This window comes from Cetorhinus maximus, chromosome 28, assembly GCF_964194155.1.
Source record: "Cetorhinus maximus chromosome 28, sCetMax3.hap1.1, whole genome shotgun sequence".
In the NCBI taxonomy this organism is placed as follows: domain Eukaryota; kingdom Metazoa; phylum Chordata; class Chondrichthyes; order Lamniformes; family Cetorhinidae; genus Cetorhinus; species Cetorhinus maximus.
The window spans coordinates 7,477,692-7,503,144 of record NC_135906.1 but is presented as its reverse complement, the minus strand read 5'-3'; the positions used below and the strand labels follow the sequence as shown (position 1 = coordinate 7,503,144).

Here is a 25,453-nt window from a genome sequence, read left to right as displayed (position 1 = left end):
GCTGGGGTTGATTTCCTTGGAACTGAGGAGGCTGAGGGGTGACCTGATTGAGGTGTGTAAGATTATGAGGGGCCTAGATAGACAGGGATGCCCCGTTTCCCCGAGCAGGGAGGTCAATTATCAGGGGGCACAGATTTAAGGTGATTGGTAGAAGGGCTAGAGGAACAGGAGGAAAATCTTCATCACCCAGAGGGTGGTGGGTGTTTGGAATTCACTGCCTTGTTTGGTGGTGGAGGCAGAAACCCTCAACTCATTTATAAGGCACCTGGATCTGCACTGAAAGCGTTGTAACCTGTGAGGCTACGGACCAGGTGCTGGAAGGTGGGATTACAATGGGCTGCTAGTTTTTAAAAATAGCTTTTCTTTTTCAGCCTGCACAGACATGATGGGTTGAATGGTCTCTTACAGCGCTGTAATTTTTCTATGGTTCTGGGCTTGTCACAGGCATGATCTATTCTTTACAAATTTACACAGCTTCTCTGTAATCAGCTGAACATTTTCAAGGGGTTCAGCCCTTAATTATAGACCCTGGTGATTTCCTGACAACAGATGCTAGGCTAACAAACCTACAATCCCCTAGTTTTCCTCCCTCACCTTTCTAAAACGGCAGAGCAACATATGCAATTGTCTAGTTTAAAGGAATGGTTCTCAAATCGAAATTTTGGAAGATTATGGTTTGGACTCTGGCCTCAACACTATCTGAACTACAACACACCCAAAACTCTGTTGTGCACATCCTATCCCTCACTCCCCCGTATTGTCCCATCCCAGTCCTCACCAAATCTCTGTTGGTCCCTTTATCCGAAAACACCCCTGACCTCATCCACAAGTCAATCCGTGACCTGACCCAGGGCGTCCTTGTACATAGGTCACATGAATCAGCATGCAGATAATTAGGAAGGCAAATGGAATGCTAGCCTTTATTGCAAGGGGAAAGGAGTTTAAAAGTAGGGAAGGCTTTCAGCAGCTGCACAGGACACTGGTGAGACCACACCTAGAGTATTGCATATAGTTTTGGTCTTATTATTAAATAGGGATTCGTAAGTGTTGAAGGTACGAGCTCTAGTGACTCAATTGGTAGCTATCCTGCCTTTGAGCTGGAAGGCCCCAGGTTCAAGTCCCACTCCAGGACTTGTTGGCTACGAGCGAATCCAGCCAGCAGTTATCAGTGCAAGCCCCCAGCCCAGATAAACAGAAAGGGTTGGCGGCAGGAAGGGCATCCCAACTGTAAAACCACCCGCCAAATCCAAAAACAAAATAATGGCTGATGAAAAGGTGGTCAACCAGCATTGTGGGAGCCCCACATAACATGAGAAAAGCCAAAAAAGGAAGGAAGGATGTTTGCACTGTAGGCAGTTCAGAGAAGGTTCACTAAGTTAATTCCTGGGTTTCCCTGTGAGGAAAGGTTGGGCCTATACTCATTAAAGTTTAGGAGAATGAGAGGTGATCCTTAATGAAATATATAAAATCCTGCGGGAGGGGTACACAGGGTAGATGCTGAGAGAATGTCTTGCCTCATGGTGGGGGATCCAGAACCAGGGGGCATGGTTTCAAAGTGAGTAGTCTCTCATTTAAGATGGAGATGATGAGTAGTTTCTTCTCTCAAGAGGGTTGTTAGTGTTTGGAATTCTCTTCCCCAGAGAGCAGTGCAGGCTGGATTCTTGAATACATTCAAGGGCGAGTTCGATAAATTTTTGATCTACAAGGGAGCCAAGGGTCATGGGGGACAGGCAGAAAAGTGGAGTTAAGAATGAGTGATCAGCCATGATCTTATTGAATAAGCAAGCTCGAGGGGCCAAATGGCCTACTCCTATTACTTATGTTCCCTGCAACCTCCTCCAAGCTCTTCTGACTCTGGGCTCCTCGGTACTCCTTTCTGTTGCTGTCAAGACTTCCACAGCCATTAGCCGACTCATCCCCACACTCTGCAAAACACTTTTTAAACCTCCCCCCCAGCATCTCATTACGTTTCTCCTGCAAACCCCACCCCCCATCCTCCATTTCCAATGCTTTGATCATCATCCCTCATTCTCCCAGTTCAGTTCAACACACTGGGATAGTTTAATACGTTAAAACCTCTATGAAAATAGAAATTGCGATAGGTCAGAATACTTGATTCACAATATACGGCTTTGATTTAGGGAAAAGTTTTCAGTTACCTAGATTTGAATAACTAGGGTGTGGGGCTTGACAGTGATATTAAGCTTAGGGTTGAACAGTGAGTTTGTGCCCAGTTGCTAGGTGAGTATGAAACATAAGCTGCCTGTCCTTACACAACCAGCACTGGAATCACCTTTGGAAGTTTATAACAGTGAGGGTGTGCGTTTGTACTTGTTTTTGCATTTTTGGAGAAAGGGGTAAAACCCTTTGTTCAGCAATTGCTCTCACCTGCACCACTCTGACCAGACTTTCTGGATACTTCTCAAAAATTGTCTGAAACGCCTCCACTGGTAAACAAAGCACGGTTGAAACTTCAGCAGCTCGAGCCGACACAGTTTTGTACGGTCGTTGGTGACCCTGAGGCAATTCCAAAAACACCCAGAGTTATTTTCATCACCACCAATGTATGGCCCTCCCAGAGAATAAAGGTCTGCAAATACTTCCACCCAAACTGCAAACCCGAGTGCTCCTATCACCAAGGAGTCGAGACATAGAGAAGACACAGAACACACATTAACTCCAGGACATTGAAAATATCAGCCGCTATTGCCTGGCAAGTATAGCGGGATGTCAGTTATTCATCGATAGATGGGTTTCACTACATTTGCAGATTTTAAGGACTCAGGATAAAATGTTTGTAAGGAACGCACAAATTCTGAACATTCTTACATGTTGGAATAATGATCTGCATAAATGTTGCTAAAAGTTCCCTGAAGCAGCTATATAGGCTATTAAGTGGCCCTATAACAGTGCTGTGGACACCTACCCAATATGCTCTGGTCTCAATGTATCCTGCTGTGGTAATATGTAATTATAACAAACCAACTAGACATCTCTGCTTCTATTTTCCTTGCACAAGAGAAAAATGATTCATTACCTGTGCATGTTCAGCACCAGCCCCGCTTTCTAGTCTCCCCCAGCTATTTGGCCATTATTCACTCATGAAGCACTACACTTAATGATGGCTTGTGACTCATCACATAAGTCTGATCCTGTCTCCACCGAACATGTACACTTCTGGCAAGAATCACACTGTGGCCAGGAGCAGAAAACCAGAGGCTGTTTTTCACTGACTAGCCCAGGGACAATCGAGGCAATTGTAGAACCTAGCCCCATCCCAGCAGCCGCACATCCCAAAAAAAAAAGATTTCTGTCACGGCTGAGACTGGTTAAGTCACCACATAACGTGAATCAGGCCTGCGATATCCCTGGGCTAAATAACGCATCAGACCACACAAACCATACACCAACTATGTCCGTAGAGACAAATTTTCCCCAATCTGAAAGCATGCTGAAACGTAGTCACTTACTGTAATAACATCGAGAATGCTGAGTAAACTGTGCACACTATCGCCAGGGAAAATCTCCTTTACAACACACTCCTTTCCATCCTGCGGGGAAAACACAGGAGTCAAAAACATGTCTGTGCAGTTGTGGCATTGACGCAAATACATTTGCAGCAACTGAATTCCCAAAACTGGAGGCGCTGGCTCCATTCGCAAAGTCAGGTCCCACACCACGACAAGCAGCTACAAACACCCTCGTGGTAAAAGCACTCGTTTCACTGTCATCTCGTTGCCCCCAGTGTCATAAATGAAGAATGGAATTTCACCATAGCGCCAGGGCTTGGAGGGGGATCAGCAGGATTTATAAGCTGTAAAGTGACACCTTTTTCATATTTGAAGGCTATTTTGTTTTGCGAAAACAAGTCACTCAATGCTGTGCAGAAAGACAGGCCTTTGGATAACAAAATGTCTCCCTCAGTTCTGTACTGCAACCGAGAATCTTACACAAAGGAAAAATTCCCCATTACTAAGGTGCAAAGCAGGTCGTTGATGGAGCAACATAGTCTGCTAGAATCACATATTGTTCTAGTGCAGAAATGGGTTATTCATTCCACCCTTCAAGTCTTCCCCAGTGAAACATCATTGATACTGGGGGAGATGGTGATGTAGTGGTAGAGTCACTAGACGAGTAATCCAGAGGCCCAGGCTAATGCTCTGGGGACACATGTTCAAATCCAACCACAGAAACTGGTAGAATTTAAATTAATAAATCTGGCATTACAGAGCTAGTCTACAATGACAACCATCAACAATTGTTGTAAAAACCCACCTGGTTCACAACAATGTGGTTGATTCATAACTGTCCTCTGAAATAGCGTAGCAAGCCGCTCAATTCAAGAGCCATCAGGTATGGGAAAACAAATGCTGGCCTTGCCAGCTATGCCAACATCCCATGAAAGAATAAAAAAAAATTCTCCACCTTTCCAATCTCTCTCCATGAAAACTAAATCCCACTGTTGCTCCACAGTCCTGCGCATCAATTTCTCCTTCCAACCCTCCACTCGCCCCCACATCCACTCACCCTCTCAACTCTCTACCCCCTCAATTTTCTATCATCTCCCCCAATCCAATCTGGTGCTCGCTGTCTGCACCCACGCCAAGCCCCCACCACACCATGCCACGCACCCTCCACCCCAACTCCCTCAGTGCACTCGCTCTTGGCCCAGCCGTCCATCCCTGCCCACAGTCCTTAACTTAAATTATTTCACTTGTTGTAAAACTCAGTGAAAAATGGGAGGCATGAATTGTGCGAGGAAACCCCTCCCTTCAGATAAAATGGCATTTGTCAGCGTTTTCTGCCATTGTTCGTCCTTCGAGGTGAAGATGACAACTCTCATCATCTGGAGTGTTTGGTCTGGTTCCGATGGGTACGTAGGTGACTTGCCAAGGTCGATTTGCGCCCGGAAGGTTATTTTGCAAACAGGTCAGGATACCCCAGATGATTGCGTTTTGGGTGAGTTTGCTGGCTCGGGATTTCCTCTCCTTGCGTTTTCTCTCTGCCTCTGAAACACGTTTGCTTTTAAAGGAGGCGGCCGTGCTTTTTGTTTGGTTATGCCAGGTGCAGGCGATCACTGCCCCTCATGTTTTCCACTGAACTGCCAGAAAAGTCTTGAAACTTTGTTATGATCCTTGACCAGAACCACCCCCCCCACCCCCCACAACCACCAAGTTATTGGTACAATCTGGTTAGGGACCAATAACATTTGTTTAAAGCAGACAGAGTTTGAGATTCAAGAAACTTACTAAGTGAATAAAGCTACAAAATTCCACAGGTTTTTGAACAAACAAAAGTAAACTTCACCACGCGAGGTCCGAAAATTAAACAATTTACAATATCTATCTTATACTCTAACATTCAGGGTAAGTATGAGGTACATGTGAATGAACAGGCAAACTGTGGTCAAACACACCGTGCTGCACAGTAAATGCCAAATGCAACCAAAACAGGTTCCATGAATTTCTCACCAACCCACCCATAGGTCAGTAACACTGAGTCAACCAGTCTCACCAAAACTCTGCCTCTCTGAGGGATTCCAATCTTTACCTTTGAAGGTTTTGGCTTGGAATTCTCTCCAAAAGCAGCTTCAATTTGGACAGCTTCAATGACAGCCCATCCCGCAGGGTTCCCATCTCGCCTTCCGAGGTTCCACTCCCTTGGATTCTCAAGTACACTCAAACACCAACTCGCAAGCACAACTCCAGCTCTTTAGCGGCGCCAAGCGGAAAGCTTCTGCTCCAAAGGGGTACCTTTGTCCCAATGGCCTGCAACACGAAGTCACCAGCCTTCACCTTCCTGCTTGGATCTTCAGGGCTTCTCCTGGGCCCTCTTCAATGGTCAGACTCGGACGGCATCAGCAGTGGCCCACCTCCACGGTTTCAATCTCACCTCCCGAGGTTCCATTCCCCTGGAGTCCCAAGTATACGCCCAAGCTCCAAATTACAGTCACAACTTCAGGCCTTCAGCCACGCCAAGCAGAACACCTCTGCTCCAAAGGGAAGCAATGGCCTGATTCACTTACAGTCTGCTCCCCGCAGCCCTCTCTCTAACTGGAGCCTGTTTCTCTGCTCTTTTCTTTTTCTTAACTGGAAGCCATTTCTGTCCCCTTACCTGGGACTTTTTTTTTGGGGCCTCTCCTTGTACCCTGCCTGGGACCTCTCCCTGTCCCATCTCCCCTGTTTGGGACCTCTCCCTGTCCCTTTCCCTTGTCCCCTGCCTGGAACACATTCTGGAACCTCTCCTTGACCCCTCTCCTGTTTGGCACCTGTCCCTTTCCCTTGTCCTGTCCCTTGTCGGGGACACTTCCAGGGGCCTCTCCTTGTCCTCTCTCCCCTGTTTAGGACCTCCCCCTGTCCCGCCTCCCTTGTCTGGGACACTTCCTGGCTGTGGTGCTCCACACCCAATCACCTGATCCAGCATTTTGCGCCCTTCCTTTACCCTCCACGCACAGGCGTGCAGGGCTTGTCCAGGGCCTGAAGTACATAAGGATGCTGAATTGCACAAGTGCAGCCCGCTCCTGGCCTGTGCATGCACAGGAGATGCAAAGACTGTTGGGACCTGGAGTCCCTGACCTCTGAGTTCAACATATAGGTTAAGTTTGGGTTTCTTCAACTCTCGATGGAAAATCCTGCGCAGAGCTAATCTTTCCTGGGGATGTGACTCTAAGATTTGCCCTTTAAATATTAGGTGAAGCTTCGGGCAATAATTAGAGGGAGATAAATGATGTATGGAAACTAGAATTAGAACAGAATGATCTTTCATGATGAGCATGACTCAATGTGGAAAGGTGGCTTTCTAGAAGTGGGCCCCGGCACCAGTGGTTCCCCGTGCAAGAATCCAGGCTCCTGGATCAGACAGGGGTCCGAGCTGCACGTAACAGAGCCTCACAGCAGAGGAGTGGTCAGGACACCAAATGCCCCACATCCGTCAAAAGGTGGGCGATCACTGCTATCCAGAGACCACACGGCTGGTGATTGAGAAAGGAGGCGCAGAAGTGGGGGCATTGTCAGGGCACTAAACACAAGGTGGGATAGGAAAGTGCTCAACCGTCAGTCAGACAGGTATTACAGAGCAGGGCCATGCCAACAGAGTGCTGCCACGAGACACCTGGTTTTTGAGGGCTATGGTGCGGTAGATGCTCACCAGCAAACAGAAGGCTTTGGACGAGAGACCACAAGCAGGGAACACTGACCTCACGGTGCAGTTCCAGCCCACAGCATCATCCTGCCACTAGAGTCAAGGCACTAGTTTATCAATGGCACTTTGTTTATGATAAAAGTAGAAAGTGCAATGGGAAGCAACACAATTGGTGCGGCAGTAGAGAGCAGAGCAAGCACATTGGTAAAGGGGGCTGTCTAATCAATCTAATGTGTAGGCTTAGCCGAACTCTGCTTGACATATTCCATTTGTACTGAATCAATGAGCTCTTTTATAATTGACTGTACTGAAAAATCAACTGAACTAATAATCGACAGAAAACATTGATCAGCCACTTATTTGTGTCTTTTTTCCAGACTGAACTTACAGTTCCCATCAGGCTGAGCTCCAGCTTGCCATCCTGTACCACGTAGATGCTGTTGTCCGCCTGGCCCAGCCGGAAGACATACTCCCCCTGCTGGAACTGCTGAAAGACCATGTGCTTACACAGCTCGAGAAACAGAGGCTTCTCAAAATGGCCCAGAACTCTGCAGGGGAGGGCAAGATTAAATAGGGGGGAAAAAAGAAATATTAGACGGATACAATATCTGGTCCTGTACCTCAGTTTGGAAGCTGCTGGATTTTCTCTGGAAGATCTAAGGTTTTGGTTAATAAGTGCAATCTTATTGACTGGTGTCTTGTCTAATTGAATAAAAATGTAGATTTGGGCATATTATTGATGTTTTGCATTCAGGCCAAAGTTATGCCTCTCTCTCTCTCTCTCACTTGGTTGCACAGCCTTCCCTGGAGCAGATCCTGCTCCCTCCAAATCGGAAGTGTTTCTGAGAAACTCTTCCTTTCTAATTATAAATATTACAGCACGTAATGAACTTGTGCTGGTTCCAGCTCTTCAATTGGGGCGATCCCGATTTCCCTGTCCCTTTCCCCATTCAGAGAGGTCCTGGGTTAACAATTACCATCCAACCTAGTGAATTGCATGCTGGATTTCATGGAAGCAGAGCCTGTACATCCAATGTGCCTCAAATGATACAAATGGTTCCACAGACTAAAATTAAATATAGAGTAAATGTAAATATATTGTAAAGAACAGCAAAGAATGACTAAAAGGTTAAGCGGGGAAAGAAATTAGAGTATGAGAGGAAGCTAGCTAGAAATGTAAAAACAGATAGCAAGAGCTTCTACAGGTATTTAAAAAGGAAAAGAGTAAGTAAAGCGAGTGTTGGTTCTCTAGAGAATGAGAATGTAGATGTTAATAGTAGATAATAGGGAATGGCAGAAGAAATGAACAAATATTTTGCTTCTGTGTTCACTATAGAAGATACAAAAAACATTCCAGTAATAGCTTCAAATCAGGAGGTGGAGGGGAGAGGGGAACTTGGTGAAATTACAATCACTAGGGAAGCAGTACTGAGCAAACTGATGGAGCTGCAGGCTGACAAGTCTCCGGATCCTGATGGACTTCATCCTGGGGTCTTAAAAGAGGCGGCTGATGAGGTAGTAGATGTGTTGGTGTTAATTTTCCAAACTTCGCTAGATTCTGGAAAGGTTCCATCAGACTTGAAAGTAGCAAATGTAATCTCTCTATTCAAGAAGGTGGGGGAGGCAGAACCAGGAAACTATAGGCCAGTTAGCTTGACGTCTGTCTTGTGGAAGGTGTTAGTCGATCAGTAAAAGGGGTTATAACTGGGTACTTAGAAAAACTCAAAGTAATTGGGAAGAGTCAGCATGATGTTGTGAAAGGAAAATCATGTTTAACCAATTTACTGGAGTTCTTTGAAGGAGTAACATGTGCAGTGGATAAAGGGGAGCCTGTTGACGTGCTGTACTTGGATTTCCAGAAAGCATTTGATAAGGTGCCACATCAAAGGCTACTGCAGAAAATAAAAGCTCATAGTATAGGGGAATAACATATTAGCCTGGATAGAAGATTGGCTGGCTGGCAGAAAACAGAGTATGCATAAATGGGTCTTTGATTGTCAGGATGTGACGAATGGAGTCCGCAGGAGTCTGTCCTGGGGCCTCAATTTTTACAATTTGCATCAATGACTGAGAGGGTAGTGAAGGCATGGTAGCTAATTTTGCAGATGACAAAAAGATAAGTAAGAAAGTATGTTGTGAAGAAGACATAAGGAGTTTGCAGATGGATATAGATAAGCTGAGTGAGTGGGCAAAAATATGGCAGATGGAGTATAATGTGGGAAAACGTGAGGTTGTTCATTTTGGTGGGAAAAATAAAAAATGCAGAGTATTACTTAAACAGAGAATGACTGCAGAATTCCGAGGTTCAGAGGGGTCTAGGTGTTCTCATGCATGAGTCACAAAAGGTTAGTATGCAGGAACAGCGTGTAATCAAGAAGGCTAATGGAATACTATCCTTTATTACGAGAGGAATTGAACATTAAAGTAAGGATGTTATGTTTCGGTTATACAGGGCATTGGTCAGACCGCACCTAGAATACTGCATGTAGTTTTAAGGAAGAATGTAAATGTGTTGAAGGCAGTTCAGAGGAGGTTTATTAGATTAATACCTGAATGAGTGGGTTGGCTTATGAGGATAGGTTGTTCAGGTTGGGCAGGCTGGGCTTGTGTCCACTGGAGTTTAGAAGAGTGAGGGGTGATTTGATTGAAGTATATAAGATCCTGAACGGCCTTGACAAGGTGGATGTGGAAAGGATGTTTCCTCTTGTGGGCGAGTTCGTAACTAGGGGCACTGTTTTAAAATTAGGGGTTGCCCTTGAAGAACAGAGATGAGGAGAAATTTTTTCTCTCAGGAGGTGTGTGACTTTGGGATTCTGCCTCAGGTGGGGGTGGAGTCACTGACTATTTTTAAGGCAGAGGTAATTAGATTCCCTTGCTTAACAAAAACCTAATGTCATAAAGGGGTAGGTGGGAATGTGAAACTCGATACACAAACAGATCAGCCATGATCTTAATGAATGGCAGAGCAGGCTTGAGGGGCCGAATGGCCTACTTCTGCTCCTATTTCGTATGTTTATTTGAATGTACTGTGAAAGAAGGATGAAGCAAAATTCCCTCAGAGTCCATTAGTGATGCTGCACTAGGTTCATGGAGCTGATTCCTGGGTTATCTAATGAGGAAAGGAGAGCAGGTTGGGTCGATACTTGCTCCTGAAACCAATCACAGCTCTAATGATAGAGTGTGTGCAACTGCAGGCTGGACTGAGAGACAAGGAGCTTTATAATGGGACAATCCTATCAAGATGCCACCTGGAGACATGCTTAAGGCACATACATAGGAGTGTTGATCATGCGTAGGTCAAGTGAGTGGGCAAAGATTTGGCAAATGGGGTATAATCTGGGAAAACGTGAGGTTGTCTACTTTGGGGGAAGAATTGAAAAGCAGAATTTTTTTATTCCTTCATGGGATGTGGGCGTCGCTGGCAAGGCCAGCATTTGTTGCCCATCCCTAATTGCCCTTGAACTACCTTGCTAGGTCATTTCAGAGGGCAGTTAAGAGTCAACCACATTGCTGTGGGTCTGGAGTCACATGTAGGCCAGACCAGGTCAGGATGGCAGATTTCCTTTCCTGAAAGACATTAGTGAATCAGATGGGTCTTTGCGACAATTGACAATAGTTTCACGGTCACTATCACTGAGACTAGCTTTATATTCCAGATTTATTAACCAAATTCAAATTCCACCAGCTGCTGTGGTGGGACTTGAACCCAGAGTATTAGCCTGGGTGTCCGGTATACTCGTCCAACGACATTACCATGATGCACCGTCTCCCCTATTTAAGTGGAGAGAGACTGCGGAATGCTGCGGTACAGAGGGATCTGGGTGCCCTCATACATGAATCAGAAAAGGCTAACATGCAGGAACAGCAAGTAATTAGGAAGGTAAATGGAATGTTGGCCTTTATTGCAAGGGGGATGAAGTATAAAAGTAGGGAAATCTTGCTACAACTGTACAGGGCATTGGTGACTAGAGTATTGTATAAAGTTTTGGTCTCCTTACTTAAGGATGGGATATACTTGCAATGAAGGCAGTTCAGAAAAGACTCATTAGGCTGGTTCCTAGGATGAAGCAGTTATCTTAAGAGGAAAGGTTGAGCAGGTTGGGCCTATACTCATTGGAGTTTAGAAGAATGAGAGGTGATCTTATTGAAACATGTAAAGATTCTGAGAGGGCTTGACAGGGTACTGAAAGAAGATACTGAGAGAATGTTTCCCCTCAGGGGGGAATTTAGAACTTGGGGCACAGTTTGAAAATAAGGGGCCTCTCATTTAAAACAGAGATGACAAGGAACTTGATGGAGATGAAGGAACTGGGAGAATGGAATGGAGTCCTTACAGGGTGTAGGAAGTGAGGAAGTGTAGTCAAGGTAGTTGTGGAGTCAGTAGCGTTATGATGAATGTCAGTTGATAGCCTATCGCCAGAGATGGAGACAGATAAATCAAGGAAGGGAAGAGTCGGAGATGGGCCATGTGAAACTGAGAGAAAAGTGGAATTTGAAAGCAAAGTTGAAGAAGCCTCTGTCTCCATCGCATGTGATCCAATGGTGCAACCTTCCACACCAGTGATTTTCTTCTTCAACCGAGGATTGCCTCCCTATTGTGGTTGACAGGGCCCTTGCTCTCACACTGACATCTCTGCCCTTGGCCTGCTGCACTATTCCAGCAAAGCTCAATATTAGCTTGAGGATCAGCACCTCATCTTTCAATCAGACATCTTACAGCGTACCGAACTCAACAATGTGTTCAACAATTTCAGATCACCAACACCCTTTCAACCCCATTTTGTTTCATTTTCTTTGTAGTTTTTTTTTGCTTTCAGACAGTAGCACACCTGCTCTAGGCACATCATTTGTTTCTTTTCCTGCCTCATCCCCATTTCCTTTGGCCATGGAAGGCTCTTCCGTCTTTCCATCTCTCCTGTCTTCCACCATATCACGGACCTTCCTTTTGACCTTATCCCACCCATCCCTTGCTCAAAGCATCTCTAACTTTTCCCAGCTCTGCTGAAAGGTCATCAACCGGAAACATTAGCTCTGTTCCTCTCTCTACAGACGCTGCCTGATCGGCTGAGTATTTCCTGTTTTTTTTTTCCGGGGACCACTGCCCTCTCAATTTATTTTAATGATTTTGACTTTGGAATGAAAAATAAATTTCCACATGACATCAGATTTGGGATGGGCAGTGGAGATGGAGGAGAGGGGAGTCAATACTGAGAAGGGCTGCACCAAATTACAAGACAACATTAATACATTTGCAGAATGGACACATAATTGGAAATAAATTTCAACAGTGAAGCATTACATTTAGATCAAATAAGAGGTCACATGGAAAATAATGAATCTAAATAGATGGAGGAGCAAAGGGATCTGAGAGTCCAAATACATGAATCACTAAAAGTGGCGATGCAGGTTAATAAGTCATAAAATTAAAGCAAACCAAGCACAAGAGTTTATTTCAAGAGGATAGGATTTTTTTTAAAGTTTGCTAAACTTATAAAGAAATTTTGGTAGATCACACTTGAAATGACTGTATGCAGTGCTGGTCACCATGTTACAGAGGCACTTGAGAGGGTGAAAGAAAAAGATTGACAAGGACGATATCAAGAATGCAAGGGTATATCTATTAAGAAAGGATGAACAGGCTGGTTCTCTTTTCTCTTGAAAAGAGAAGGCTGAGGTATGACCTTGCCAGGGTCTTTTACATTATGACAAGTGTTGATGGAACAGACACAGAGAGAGTGTTTCACTTGTGGGGAAGAGCAAAACCAGAGGCCATCAACATAAGATGGTCACCAAGAAATCAATTCAGAAGACACTTCTCATCCTAGAGAGTAGTTAAAATGTGGGACAAAAACAGAATTACCTGGAAAAACTCAGCAGGTCTGGCAGCATTGGTGGAGAAGAAATCAGTTGACGTTTCGAGTCCTCACGACCCTTCGGCAGAACTGAAGTATAGTTAGGAGAGAGGTGAAATATAAGCTGGTCTAAGGTGGGGGGCGGGGGGAGAGAAGTTGAGGGTGTGGTGATTGTGGGGATAAGCAAGCAGTGATAGGAGCAGATAATCAAAAGATGTCACATACAAAAGGATCAAAGAGGTGTTGAAGGTGGTGATATTATCTAAGTGCTAATTAAGAATGGAAGGCAGGACACTCAAGGTACAGCTCTAGTGGGGGTGGGGTGGAAAGACTAACAAAGTTTTAGTTTTAGATTTAAAAATAATGGAAATAGGTGGGAAAAGAAGAATTTATATAAATTATTGGAAAAAAAAAGGGGGAGGGGGGAGAAACGGGGTGGGGATGGGGGGGAGGGGGAGTTTAAGATCTAAAGTTGTTGAATTCAATATTCAGCCCGGAAGGCTGTAAAGTGCCTAGTCGGAAGATGAGGTGCTGTTCCTCCAGTTTGCGTTGGGCTTCACTAGAACAATGCAGCAAGCCAAGGACAAACATGTGGGCAAGAGAACAGGGTGGAGTGTTAAAATGGCAAGCGACAGGGAGGTTTGGGTCTTTCTTGCGGACAGACCGCAGGTGTTCTGCAAAACGGTCGCCCAGTTTGCATTTGGTCTCTCCAATGTAGAGGAGACCGCATTGGGAGCAACGAATGCAGTAGACTAAGTTAGGGGAAATGCAAGTGAAATGCTGCTTCACTTGAAAGGAGTGTTTGGGCCCTTGGATGGTGAGGAGAGAGGAAGTGAAGGGGCAGGTGTTGCATCTTCTGCGTGGGCATGGGGAGGTGCCATAGGTGGGGGTTGAGGAGTAGGGGGTGATGGAGGAGTGGACCAGGGTGTCCCGGAGGGAACGATCCCTACGGAATGCCGCCGGGGGGGGTGAAGGGAAGATGTGTTTGGTGGTGGCATCATACTGGAGTTGGCGGAAATGGCGGAGGATGATCCTTTGAATGCGGAGGCTGGTGGGGTGATAAGTGAGGACAAGGGGGACCCTATCATGTTTCTGGGAAGGAGGAGAAGGCATGAGGGCGGATGTGCGGGATATGGGCCGGACACGGTTGAGGGCCCTGTCAACGACCGTGGGTGGAAAACCTCGGTTAAGGAAGAAAGAGGACATGTCAGAGGAGCTGTTTTTGAAGGTAGCGTCATCAGAACAGATGCGACGGAGGCAAAGGAACTGAGAGAATGGGATGGAGTCCTTACAGGAAGCGGGGTGTGAGGAGCTGTAGTCGAGGTAGCTGTGGGAGTCGGTAGGCTTGTAATGGATATTGGTAGACAGTCTATCATCAGAAATTGAGATAGAGAGGTCAAGGAAGGGAAGAGAAGTGTCAGAGATGGACCATGTGAAAATGATGGAGGGGTGGAGATTGGAAGCAAAATTAATAAAATGTGGGACTTGCTACCAGAGGGAGCATTTGAGGTGAACCATAATAATAATATAGATGCATTTAAGGGGAGGCTAGACAAGCAGATGAGGGAAAAGGGAATAGAGGACTTTGCTGATAGACTTAGAAGGAAGGATGGAGACTTGAGTAGAGCATAACTACCAACACTGCATAGGCTGGTTAGGCCAAATGGCCTGTCCCTGTCTGTATATTGTGTATTTTAAAAAGAATGACAGGCAGACTTGCATTTATATAGCACTTTTCATGACCACCAGGTGTCTCAAAGCCAATGAAGTACTTTTTGAAGGGCAATTACTGTTGTAATGTAGGAAACGCGATAGCTAATTTGCACACAGCAAGCTCCCACAACAGCAATGTGAAAATGACCAGGTAATCTGTTTTTATGATGTTTATTGGGGGATAAATATTGGCCAGGACACCAAGGATAACTCCCGTAACTTGTCTTTGACATAATGCCATAAGATCTTTTATATCCACCCAAGCAGGCAGATGGGGCCTCGGTTTAACATCTCATCCAAAAGACAGCACTTCCAACAATGCAGCACTCCCTCAGTACAGAACGGGAGCGTCAGCTATATATTTTTTTGTGCTCAAGCACCAGAGCATGTTTTGTGCAGGGAAGGTACGTTATTAGAATTTTTGTTTAAACATTCATGGGGTGTGGGTGTCGCTGGCTGGGCTAGCAGTTAATTGTCCATCCCTAGTTGCCCTTGAGAAGGTGGTGGTGAGCTGCCTTCTTGAACCGCTGCAGTCCATGTGGTGTAGGTACACGCACAGCGCTGTTAGGGAGGGAGTTCCAGGATTTTGACCCAATGACAGTGAAGGAGCGGTGATACATTTCCAAGTCAAGATGGTGTGTGACTTGGAGGGGAACTTCCAGGTGGTGGTGTTCCCATGTGTCTGCTGCCCTTGTCCTTCTAGATGGTAGTGGCCGTAGGTTTGGAAAGTGCTGTTGAAGGAGCCTTAGTGAGTTTCTGCAATGCATCTTGTAGATGGTACACACTGCTGCTACCGTGCATCAGTGGTGATGGGAGTGAATGCTTGTGTTTCATAATTTCATCTGTTCTCTCACAGTTTAGTTACCCTTGCTCATTCAATTAGTCTGGCCTTTAGTCTCATCTATCGATTTTCTCTTCAGACTTAAACTATTTTCACCGAAATCATCCCCTGGCTTATTAAAGTTCAATTAGCTCTAATTATCCTTTTGTCTCCGACACTGGTCTCAGTTCAGTTCAGGTGGAGCCTGTCCCACCAGTACAGTCCCTTCACACCTTCCCATGTCTGCCTTTCAGCCACACAATCATCTTTCTGTTCTTCCTATCCCTGTGTCAATTAGTTCATGGCTTAGGTGGTAATCCACCAATTACCAACCATGAGTTGCTGTTTTTTTTAAATTTAGTTCCCATCTCCTGATATTCCCTTGGCAAAACCCACCTCCCCTTTTTTTCCTCTATCTTATCAGTGCTGACATAGATCTCCCCAGCCCCCCCAGCCCCTGTTCAAGTTCCCCTTCAGTTGCTTCAAGATATCACTTGTACCCACAGGGAACTGCATATTTAAACACAATAACTTGTACACCAGATACCTAATTTTACTCAAGTCACCCAAGAGAACTCCTCACGTTCTCGTGAAGAACAATTTGGATCTTGACAAAGATTTTCTAAGTATTGAACTTGGCCAGGACAACGCAGTCACGTTCATAAATCAGCCTGGTTTGAAGAACCATTTTTTTTTAAGCAATGATAACTAACTAGATCATAAAATCATAGAACGGTCACAGGACAGAAAGAGGCCATTTGGCCCATCGAGTCCCTGCCAGCTCTCCGCAGAGCAATTTAGTTAGTCCCATTCCCCAGCCCTTTCTGCGTTTCCTGCTAATTCTCTCTCTTCAGGTGCTTGTTCAATTCCCTTTTGAAAAAAATCATTTGAATCTGCTTCCACCACACTCTCCGGCACTGCATTCCAGATCCTACTACTCACTGGGTTAAAAAAATACCCTTTTTCCTCTTGCCACCTTTGGTTCTTTTGCCAACCGCTTTAAAACAACGTCCTCTGGTTCTTAACCATTATATTAATGGGAACAGTGACTCTCTTTTTACTCTGACTAGGTCCTTCGCTATTTTGAACTTCTTTCAAATGTCGTCTCAACCTTCTCTTCTCTAAGGAGAGCAGCCTCAGCTTCTCCAAGTGATCCAAGTAACTGAAGTCCCTCATCCCCAAAACCATTCTAATCAATCTTTCCTGCACTCTCTCCAAAGCTTTCACATCTTTCCTGCAGTGTGGTCCCCAGAACTGGACACAATGCTCCAGTTGGGGCTGAACCAGAGCTCGTCATAAGTTCCCTGCTTCTGTAGTCTATGTCTCTGTATAAAGTTCAGGGTTCTAATGCCCTTTTAACTACTTCCTCAACCTGCCCTGCCTTCCCTAATTTGTGCACCTAAAGCACCAGGTCTCTCTGTTCCTGTACCCCATTTAGAACTGTATCCTTTAGTTTGTATTGCCGCTCCTCATCCTATCAAACTGTATCACTTCACACTTCTCTGCAATAAATTGCATCTGCCCATTCCACCAGCCTGTGTCCTCTTGGAGTCCATCACTATCCTCCGCACAGTTCACCACACGTACAAGTTTTCTGTTGCCTGCAAATCACGAAATTGTGCCCCATACACTGAGGTCCGAGTCATTAATATGTATCAAAAGCAGTAGTCCTTGTATCAGCCCCTGGGGAACCCGACTGTACACCTTTCCTCCAGTCTGAAAAACCACCGTTCCCTGTCAGCCAACTCTGTATCCATGCTGCCACTGTCCCTTTATTCCATAGGCTTCAAGTGTTGCTGACAAGCCAGTTATGCAGCACTGTGCTGCCTTTTGCATTTCTCTCCTAAAATAGATGGTTAAACAGAATGCTTAACCGAATGCCAACCATCTTTTATGTGCAGTATCTCCAAATATAGTGTGCTCTGATCAAATATGAAAGATAAATCTGTATTTCCCTCAGACGCGAATGGGCAGTGCTTCTTGAGGTGAAAGATTAGGATTTTGAAGATTTACCTGACGTTTTTCAGCATGTACAGTACTTCCAGGGGTAAGTGTGAGCTGGCAACATCAAACTCAGTCAGGTCAGCCTCGAGGACAGAGGGTGGAGGCTCCTTCGGCTGCAGGGTTGGAACTTCCTTATTAATGTGCAAGAACCTGTGCAGGATACAGGGTCACAAAAAGGTGCTTAGGCGAGTACAGGTTTGAGGTAGTGGCTCAGACAAAGGTGCATTAACACAATGATGTGCAGCTCATGACACGCCAAGTACATACAACATAGAGCCAATCATTGAGAATTTTCATAGCTACAGCTGAGTATTATTTTATTTCCATATCTATGTCAAGCAGGCGAAAGTTGGTAATCCTTGTTGTGCAAACCCGAGCAATATTCAGCATTTGGCTGCAGGAACCACTGACACCAGATTAAAGGCCAGCTATCCTAAAACCTAGCTCACCTGAAAGGCATCCTCCGTAAACTTTCACCGCTGCAGTCCATGCCCCAAGGTGTTGGGCAAGGGGAGGGGGAGGGAGAGGGATGAAACAAAAGGCTTCCAACCAATAAAACTGTCCTTGGTGCAGGGTTACTGAACAATTAGATCATTGACAAACTCACGCCAGGTATTACATTAAGCTGATTGATCTTCCACCAATCAGCGCGCAGAGCCAGAGTCATGTGTGACTGGGTTGTATTTTAATTGCAATCCCCAGCAGTAAGAATGCTGCTCGGTTACTTCTGGTCAAAGGCTGCAGATTATCACTAGCACCATCCAGCATCACTGGTTTAGAGGCATTAACCCACCTGGATGAACAGCACTTGCACTCAATTAGAAACTACCTCAAACAGACACCAGAAAATAAAACGAGTGTCTCTGGGACAACACAAGATATACATGTTTCGAGAATGACAGTCCGCCAGAGTGAGTGTTTAATACGATCATTGTGATATTCCTGTGGTTCCACTGCAAGCATTATGCAGTTTATTTTGAGGGTGGGGGTAATTCTACTAAAACGATGTGAAGGCCAAAAGTGGTAACAGTAATTCTAGTCTTTTATCTCCCTTTTACAAACACCTTGTTCATTTAACACAATGACAGCACTGGGAGATGGCAGCTCAGTACAAACTATGGCAAAACAAAAGCAGAATTCAGCTCCAATGAGTTTTCAGAGTGACAGTCCTGGTCAATGCAATTTCTCAGCAATATTTCTGGCAGCCTCTGGCTGCTGCTGAGGTCACAGGCAAGCAGTGATCAGCATTGCATCGTAGTACGTGGATGTCAAAAGAACAATAAGCACATTTTCTTGAGGCAGGGCAATGTACCAAAAGTCCCCAAACATAATTCCACCAAACTGACAGCTCTCTGTATGAAGATGCTCAGGTATACAAAATATGATCTTGCTGTTAACAAGAAAGATAAAAACACAAGCTGAGAAAAGGCTTCACAAGCAACACATTTCCTAAACTGAAGCTGCAATCTGCTCGTGTTTCAAAATTTCCTGGTTATTAAAGCTTTGTGGTCAAGATTACAACACAGTCAGTTATACTGTTGCTTTTTTACTGGAATCATTATGATTTACTAGGGTTTGAAATTCTCTTCCATTGCACAACTGTACTGAAGAATCTCAATGACTAATTCACTATCAGAGTCGCAATCTGGTCTAATTTATTCGCGATGAAAGTAAACATTGCACAAAGGAGCCTTCAGGAACTTTGTCAGAACCTTTCTACATCAACCTATTGCACGTTTGCAACGTGAACAGAATCTGGAGTTTGGAAACTGGGACATTAGCACATTACAATTACAACTTGCATTTTATATTTTGCCTTCAAAGGAAAAGGCCCCAAGATACTTAAAAAAAAAAGATGCTGAACCAAAACAGAAATTAGAAGGGGAGGTAGATTTTAAGACAATTCTTATGGAATTTTAGAGCATTGAGTTAGGCAGCGGAAGGCGCAGTAGCCAGTGATGGGACAAAGGGTGTGAACAATTCACAAGAGGCTAGAGAGAGTAATGGAGAATTCTGGGGAGGTTGTAGGGCTATAGGAAGTTACAGAGATGGAGAGGGGCGAGGCCATGAAGAGGCTGAGACACAAAGGTGAGAATTTGAAATTTGAGACTTCGGGGGACAGGGGTATTGCGCGACAGGATTTGATGTGGGGTAGGATATGGGCAGCAGAGTTACGGAGGGTGAAGGATGAGAGGCCATCCTTTGCAGTCCTGTTTGAAGGTGACAATGCCAAAGATAGAATATCACCCACAAATGCTCTGAGGCAGGAGCAGAGGCTAGTGACGTAACGAATGCAGTTTTTATGATGGAGATGTGGAGTTGGAAACTCAAACAGGATGTTGAAGTTGTGAAGAATTCAACACGTCCTTGGACAGTAACTGCGGAGGGGGGTGGAGATGGCTTTTTGGGGGACGGAGTTTGCAGCAGGGGCTAAAGGCCTTGGTCTTCCAGCATTTAGCTACAGGGAGTGTCTCATCCAAGGCTAGATGTGTCAGGCAGGGTGGCAACACAGAGCTGGTGGAGGGGGTGAGCGCGCTGGCAGTAAAGCAGAAATGGGGCTGTCAAATGCACATGAGGAAGTTGATCCATGTGTGAAGAAATGTCAAGGGGCAATGTGTAGGTGGCGAAGGGGATTTAAAGGGGCATAGATCCTTGGGTGAACAACCACGTTGACAGTGTGAGCAGGAAGAGAAGTCACTGTTGGAAATGCTCTGGGAGGCAGCAGTGAAGAGAAAGGCCAATGTGCAATTTAGTGATAAGCTTCCCTCTGCTGCTGTAGTGGTCTGAGCAGGGAAGCTGGCAGAAAGCCAAGCAGGAAGACTTCAGTAAGGGACCAAGTGTCAGGTTTTAGTAAAAACAGGATATCAACATGATCTATCGCAATAAGGGCTTGGAGAGTAAAAGTCGTGCTTGAGAGTTTCTGGAGAACTACCAACAGTTAACTTTCTGGCAGAGTCCAAAGGTATCAATGTAGGGTGGGAAGGAGCCTGGTGAGGTTAAATGCATGCTGCATAGGAAGGTCAGCAAAGAAAGAGGAGCATGTGCAGCTGACATTGCTGCTTTTCAGGGAAACACTGACGGGTGCCACGATATGCCACTCAGCGGGTGTCAAAATAGGCACAAGGGTCACTGGGTGCTTGAAGACCTGCAACCACAACAGGCGAGTGGGAAGGAAGAGGAACAATGATGGGCTTGGGTAAAAACTAGGGGAGGGAAGAAATAAAAGGCAGTATAACGGAGCGACAGAAAGGGGATAAAAGAACAGCTCGAGAGGGAGTTTAAGAAAAGACAGAATTGGCTCAGGTTCTCGGGGATGTGGGCAATGTCGGAAGGAGAACATTTATCACCCATGTCATTCAACATTAGAGAACCAGTTCAGTTTTTAAAGAACAATTTGGAAGCTTTTTTTTTTGCAGACCCTTAAAGACCAGATTGATTGAATTTCATTTCACAGTTTACCATGCTACATTGGAACTCCCTGACTCGGGCTTGCTAGCTCAATACCATTGCCACTCGGCTACTTGACTTACAATTCACAATTATTGTTCATGTTTGTCTCATTCTTTATATAGAGATAATATCTACTCATGGGAGTACCGTTTTGCAATGATCAGCATTTTTTGTTTCCTTTTTGCTCTTGGCCTCGAAGTTCCAACAAAGGAAGATGTAGATTGCGACACCTGGAAATAGACAAGTACAACCCAAGTTAGAAGGAACCTTACACTTTGTAGATCAAAGAAGGGAGAAGCTGCAGGTCCAACGTCAAACACTAAGCATTCACATTTATTAAACGCCTGAACATTTCTTAGGTTAAGGAACTGATTTATTAATGGTCGAGAGGGAACTGTTTTACTCGTGCTCAGCACAGAGTACGTCACTCTGAGTTATTCTACCCCATTGTGGACTTTGGAAACTTCATTGAGTGTTCTGTGGGGGTGGCGGCAGGGGAGATCAACTTCAAAGAAACATACAGCACATTCCTCAATGCAATATAAACCACACAAATTAATGTCTGATAAAACAATGTCACCAGTTACATTTCGTGGTAAATGTTTCTGAACTGAAATACAGAAGAGTTAGTGATTCGACAGCTTGATGACTGGTTTCAAAATTATTTCTTTTAAAGCAATCAAAACATTGCTCTCATCCACTCCCTCCCCAGCCCTCGCTCGGGGAGTTTATTCATCAAGTAGCTGAGCCATGCAGAGCAGATAAAGCCCACGTTCAAATATCAGACTGCAGTAATTTAGTTGGTCTCTTTGGACCTTTACAATTGGTTCAGGTTGGAGGGAGGGTGGTGGGTTGGGGGTGTCAGCCAGGGATATGATTACTCATCACCACAGTGCCTGCACAAAGCAATAGCATCAGCCCCAGGGCTGCAGTCCTGGTCGATGAATAGTCTTGTAGGCTCACAGGAAGCCTCACAGGAGCAACAGCCACTTGAGCGGGATGCAGGATGGAGTTCTGATACCCACAGAACGATACTCCAGCACTTGGGGTCAATGTGTATGGAGAGGAGAAAAAATGGCAAGAAAACAATGTCAAGAGAATGAAAAGCTTGAACAGCACTGAAAGCAGCTCAGTGCTGAACTCTGAGGCAAACCTTACATCAATCAGGTTTAGTGAACGCCAGAGTTTGGAGTCGGTGGAAACATTTAGTATATCAAAGGCATATCAGCCGCTAACTAAATGCTGGACTAGCAACTTCCACACTCGTGTAGGATTAAAATTGACTTGATAGTCGCTCAATACAAGAGATTGAATCTCCCCTCTGATGGCCTCATCTGGAATGGAATAGGCCTCAGCAGAGTCACTAGACCTGAGCCTTCCTGTCTGGGACGTGTAGGGTGGGGAAGAAAAGACTAGGCAGATGATGATTTATAAAACCACAGGTGCTTGCGGAAGAGGAAGAGACCATTTAAGAGCTTCCTCTAATGATCCAAAACTAACCCCACTTTCTGTATCACGCTTATCTGGGTTGATTACTAAACCTTGGGGATAAAATATATTTTAAACCTGGATTTCTGTCTCTAATATCTGGCAAATCCACTCACTCAGCCGCTGCAGATTAATCTTTGCCCTCGGGTAGGCCATATGTTCCATACCTTTCTCATGATCTTGCGTCCGTAGAACATTACTTTGTCGCGCTTCCGAAATCTGTATTTTGGAGTTTCCTGAGCTTGAATTCCTAAGAAATATCAACAAATACACACAAACAATTAATGTTCTGCAAAAGTGGGCATGAACGGCTTAGATAGAAGATTGGCTGTCTGGCAGGAGGCAGAGAGTGGGGATAAGGGGGTCCTTCTCAGGATGGCAGCCGGTGACTAGTGGAGTTCCGCAGGGGTCAGTGTTGGGACCACTACTTTTCACTTTAGACATTAATGGTCTAGATGAAGGAACTGAGGGCATCCTGGCTAAGTTTGCAGATGATACAAAGATAGGTGCAGGGACAGGTAGTATTGAGGAGGTGGGGAGGCTGCAGAAGGATTTGGACAGGTTAGGAGAATGGGCAAAGAAGTGGCAGATGGAATACAATGTGGGGAAGTGTGAGGTCATGCACTTTGGTAGGAAGAATAGAGGCATAGACTATTTTCTAAATGGGGAGAGAATTCAGAAGTCTGGAGTGCAAAGGGACTTCGGAGTCCCAGTCCAGGATTCTCTTAAGGTTAACTTGCAGGTTGAGTCGGTAGTTAGGAAGGCAAATGCAATGTTGGCATTTATTTCAAGAGGACTAGAATATAAAAGCAGGGATGTGCTGCTGAGGCTTTATAAGGCTCTGGTCAGACCACATTTAGAATATTGTGAGCAATTTTGGGCCCCGTATCTCAGGAAGGATGTGCTGGCCCTGGAGAGGGTCCAGAGGAGGTTCACGAGTATGATCCCAGGAATGAAAGGCTTAACATATGAAGAACGTTTGAGGACTCTGGGTCTATACTCGATGGAGTTTAGAAGGATGAGGGGGGATCTGATTGAAACTTACAGAATACTGAAAGGCCTGGATAGAGTGGACGTGGGGAAGGTGTTTCCATTAGTAAGAGAGACTAGGACCCGAGGGCACAACTTCAGAGTAAAGGGAAGACCTTTTAGAACAGAGATGAGGAGAAACTTCTTTAGCCAGAGAGTGGTGAATCTATGGAATTCATTGCCACAGAAGGCTGTGGAGGCCAGGTCATTGAGTGTATTTAAGGCGGAGATAGATAGGTTCTTGATTGGTAAGGGGATCAAAGGTTACGGGGAGAAGGCGGGAGAATGGGGTTGAGAAACTTATCAGCCACGATTGAATGGCGGAGCAGACTCGATGGGCCGAATGGCCTAATTTCTGCTCCGATGTCTTATGGTCTCATGGTCTTATTTCTGATGTCTGGGATCAGCATAACCAAAAGTTCCAGGCAGCAGTCACTCCTCGTTATAGAAATCAGCTCACTTTGATATCCGTTCATTTATTCAATACTTCAAGAGGTCTCTGAATCAGGGTTATTTAAAGAACCAGTTCATGAAACAATGAGTCAGTTCTAACACAGCCAATATGCGGGGCCAAATGGTTTATCATCCTGAGACAGACTTGGATAGTGGAGCTCGAGGAATGTTTGAAGAACTTAGCCGTAAAAATCAGCCCTTGTGAGGCTATACTTGTAACATTGGCACAAGGCCAGAATTTGCAGTCTGTCTGGCAGGCTCTCACCGAAGTAACAATAGGATTTTGTCAGAGCGTACATGGATTTTAGGCTTGTTTCTGTTCACGTAACTGAGCTGGAGCAGCCATATAAATACTGTAGCTACAAGAGTATGTCAGGGTCTAGGAATTTTGCCATGAGTAACTCACCTCCCAACTGTCCATCATCTACAAGGCACAAGTCAGGAGTCTGATGGAATGGTCTCCACTTGCCTGGATGAGTGCAGCTCCCACAACACTCAAGAAGCTTGACACCATCCAGGACAAAGCAGCCCACGTGATTGACATCCCATCCACCATCTTGAACATTCACTCCCTCCACCAGCAACGCACAGTAGCAGCAGTGTGTACCATCTACAAGATGCACTGCAGAAACTCACCAAAGCTCCTTAGGCAGCACCTTCCAAACCTACGACCTCTACCATCCAGAAGGACAAGGGCAGCAGACACATGGGAACACCACCACCTGGAAGTTCCCCTCCAAGCCACTCACCATCCTGACTTGGAAATATATCGCCATTGCTTCACTGTCGCTGGGTGAAAATCCTGAAACACCCTCCCTAACAGCACTGTGGGTGTACCTACACCACACGGTTCAAGGCGGCAGCTCACCATCGCCTTTTCAAGGGCAGTTAGGGATGGGTAATAAAAATTGGGCGGGCCAACAGCGATGCCCACATCCCCTGAATTAATAAGAAAAACGTGGCAACGTATCATACCTCGGAAATGTCCCAAAGCATTTTGTAAATAATGAACTATTTTGAAATTCAGTTATTGTTGCTATGGGGGTAAAACCTGACAGCCATTTCCAAGCCCTGCCGCCATGGGCCCTTCACCATCCATGTGGAATCAAAGAATGGCAGGCAAAACTGTAACAGAACAAGGGGCTGCCTTTAAAGGCGACATGGTTCAGATACAGTTGAGGAACATTTCCACAAAGAGGAAAGGTGGGGCACGCAAAGGCCAGAGCTCCCTGGATGACAAGTGAGATAGGGAGTAAGATGAAGCAGGAAAAGGGGACAGATGTCAGGTTCATAATACAAGTGCAAACCAAGCTAAATATAGGAAGCTTAGAGGGGGAGTGAAAAAGGGAATCAGACAGGAAAAGAGAGCGTGTTATCTAGTCTTTTGCGGATGTGACCATTGCTGGCAACGCCAGCATTTGTTGCTCATCCCTAACTGCCCTCGAGAAAGGGTGGTAAGCCGCCTTCTTGAACTGCTGCAGGCTTTCTGGTATGGGTACACCGA

General features: G+C 45.3%; 1 protein-coding gene across 12 annotated transcripts in view; it reads right to left on the bottom strand.

Moving 5' to 3' along the window:
• pnpla6 (patatin-like phospholipase domain containing 6) overlaps nt 1–25,453 on the bottom strand; it is a 167,476-nt gene that overhangs the window by 108,986 nt on the left and 33,037 nt on the right. For all 12 annotated transcript variants that reach the window (XM_078531125.1, XM_078531129.1, XM_078531126.1 and 9 more), the window contains 6 exons: nt 22,635–22,717; nt 21,127–21,209; nt 17,539–17,679; nt 7,529–7,688; nt 3,471–3,551; nt 2,389–2,517 (listed from right to left, as the gene is read on the bottom strand). In XM_078531125.1, coding sequence (XP_078387251.1) covers nt 2,389–2,517; nt 3,471–3,551; nt 7,529–7,688; nt 17,539–17,679; nt 21,127–21,209; nt 22,635–22,717 — 677 coding nt within the window. The remainder of the gene's footprint in view (nt 1–2,388; nt 2,518–3,470; nt 3,552–7,528; nt 7,689–17,538; nt 17,680–21,126; nt 21,210–22,634; nt 22,718–25,453) is intronic.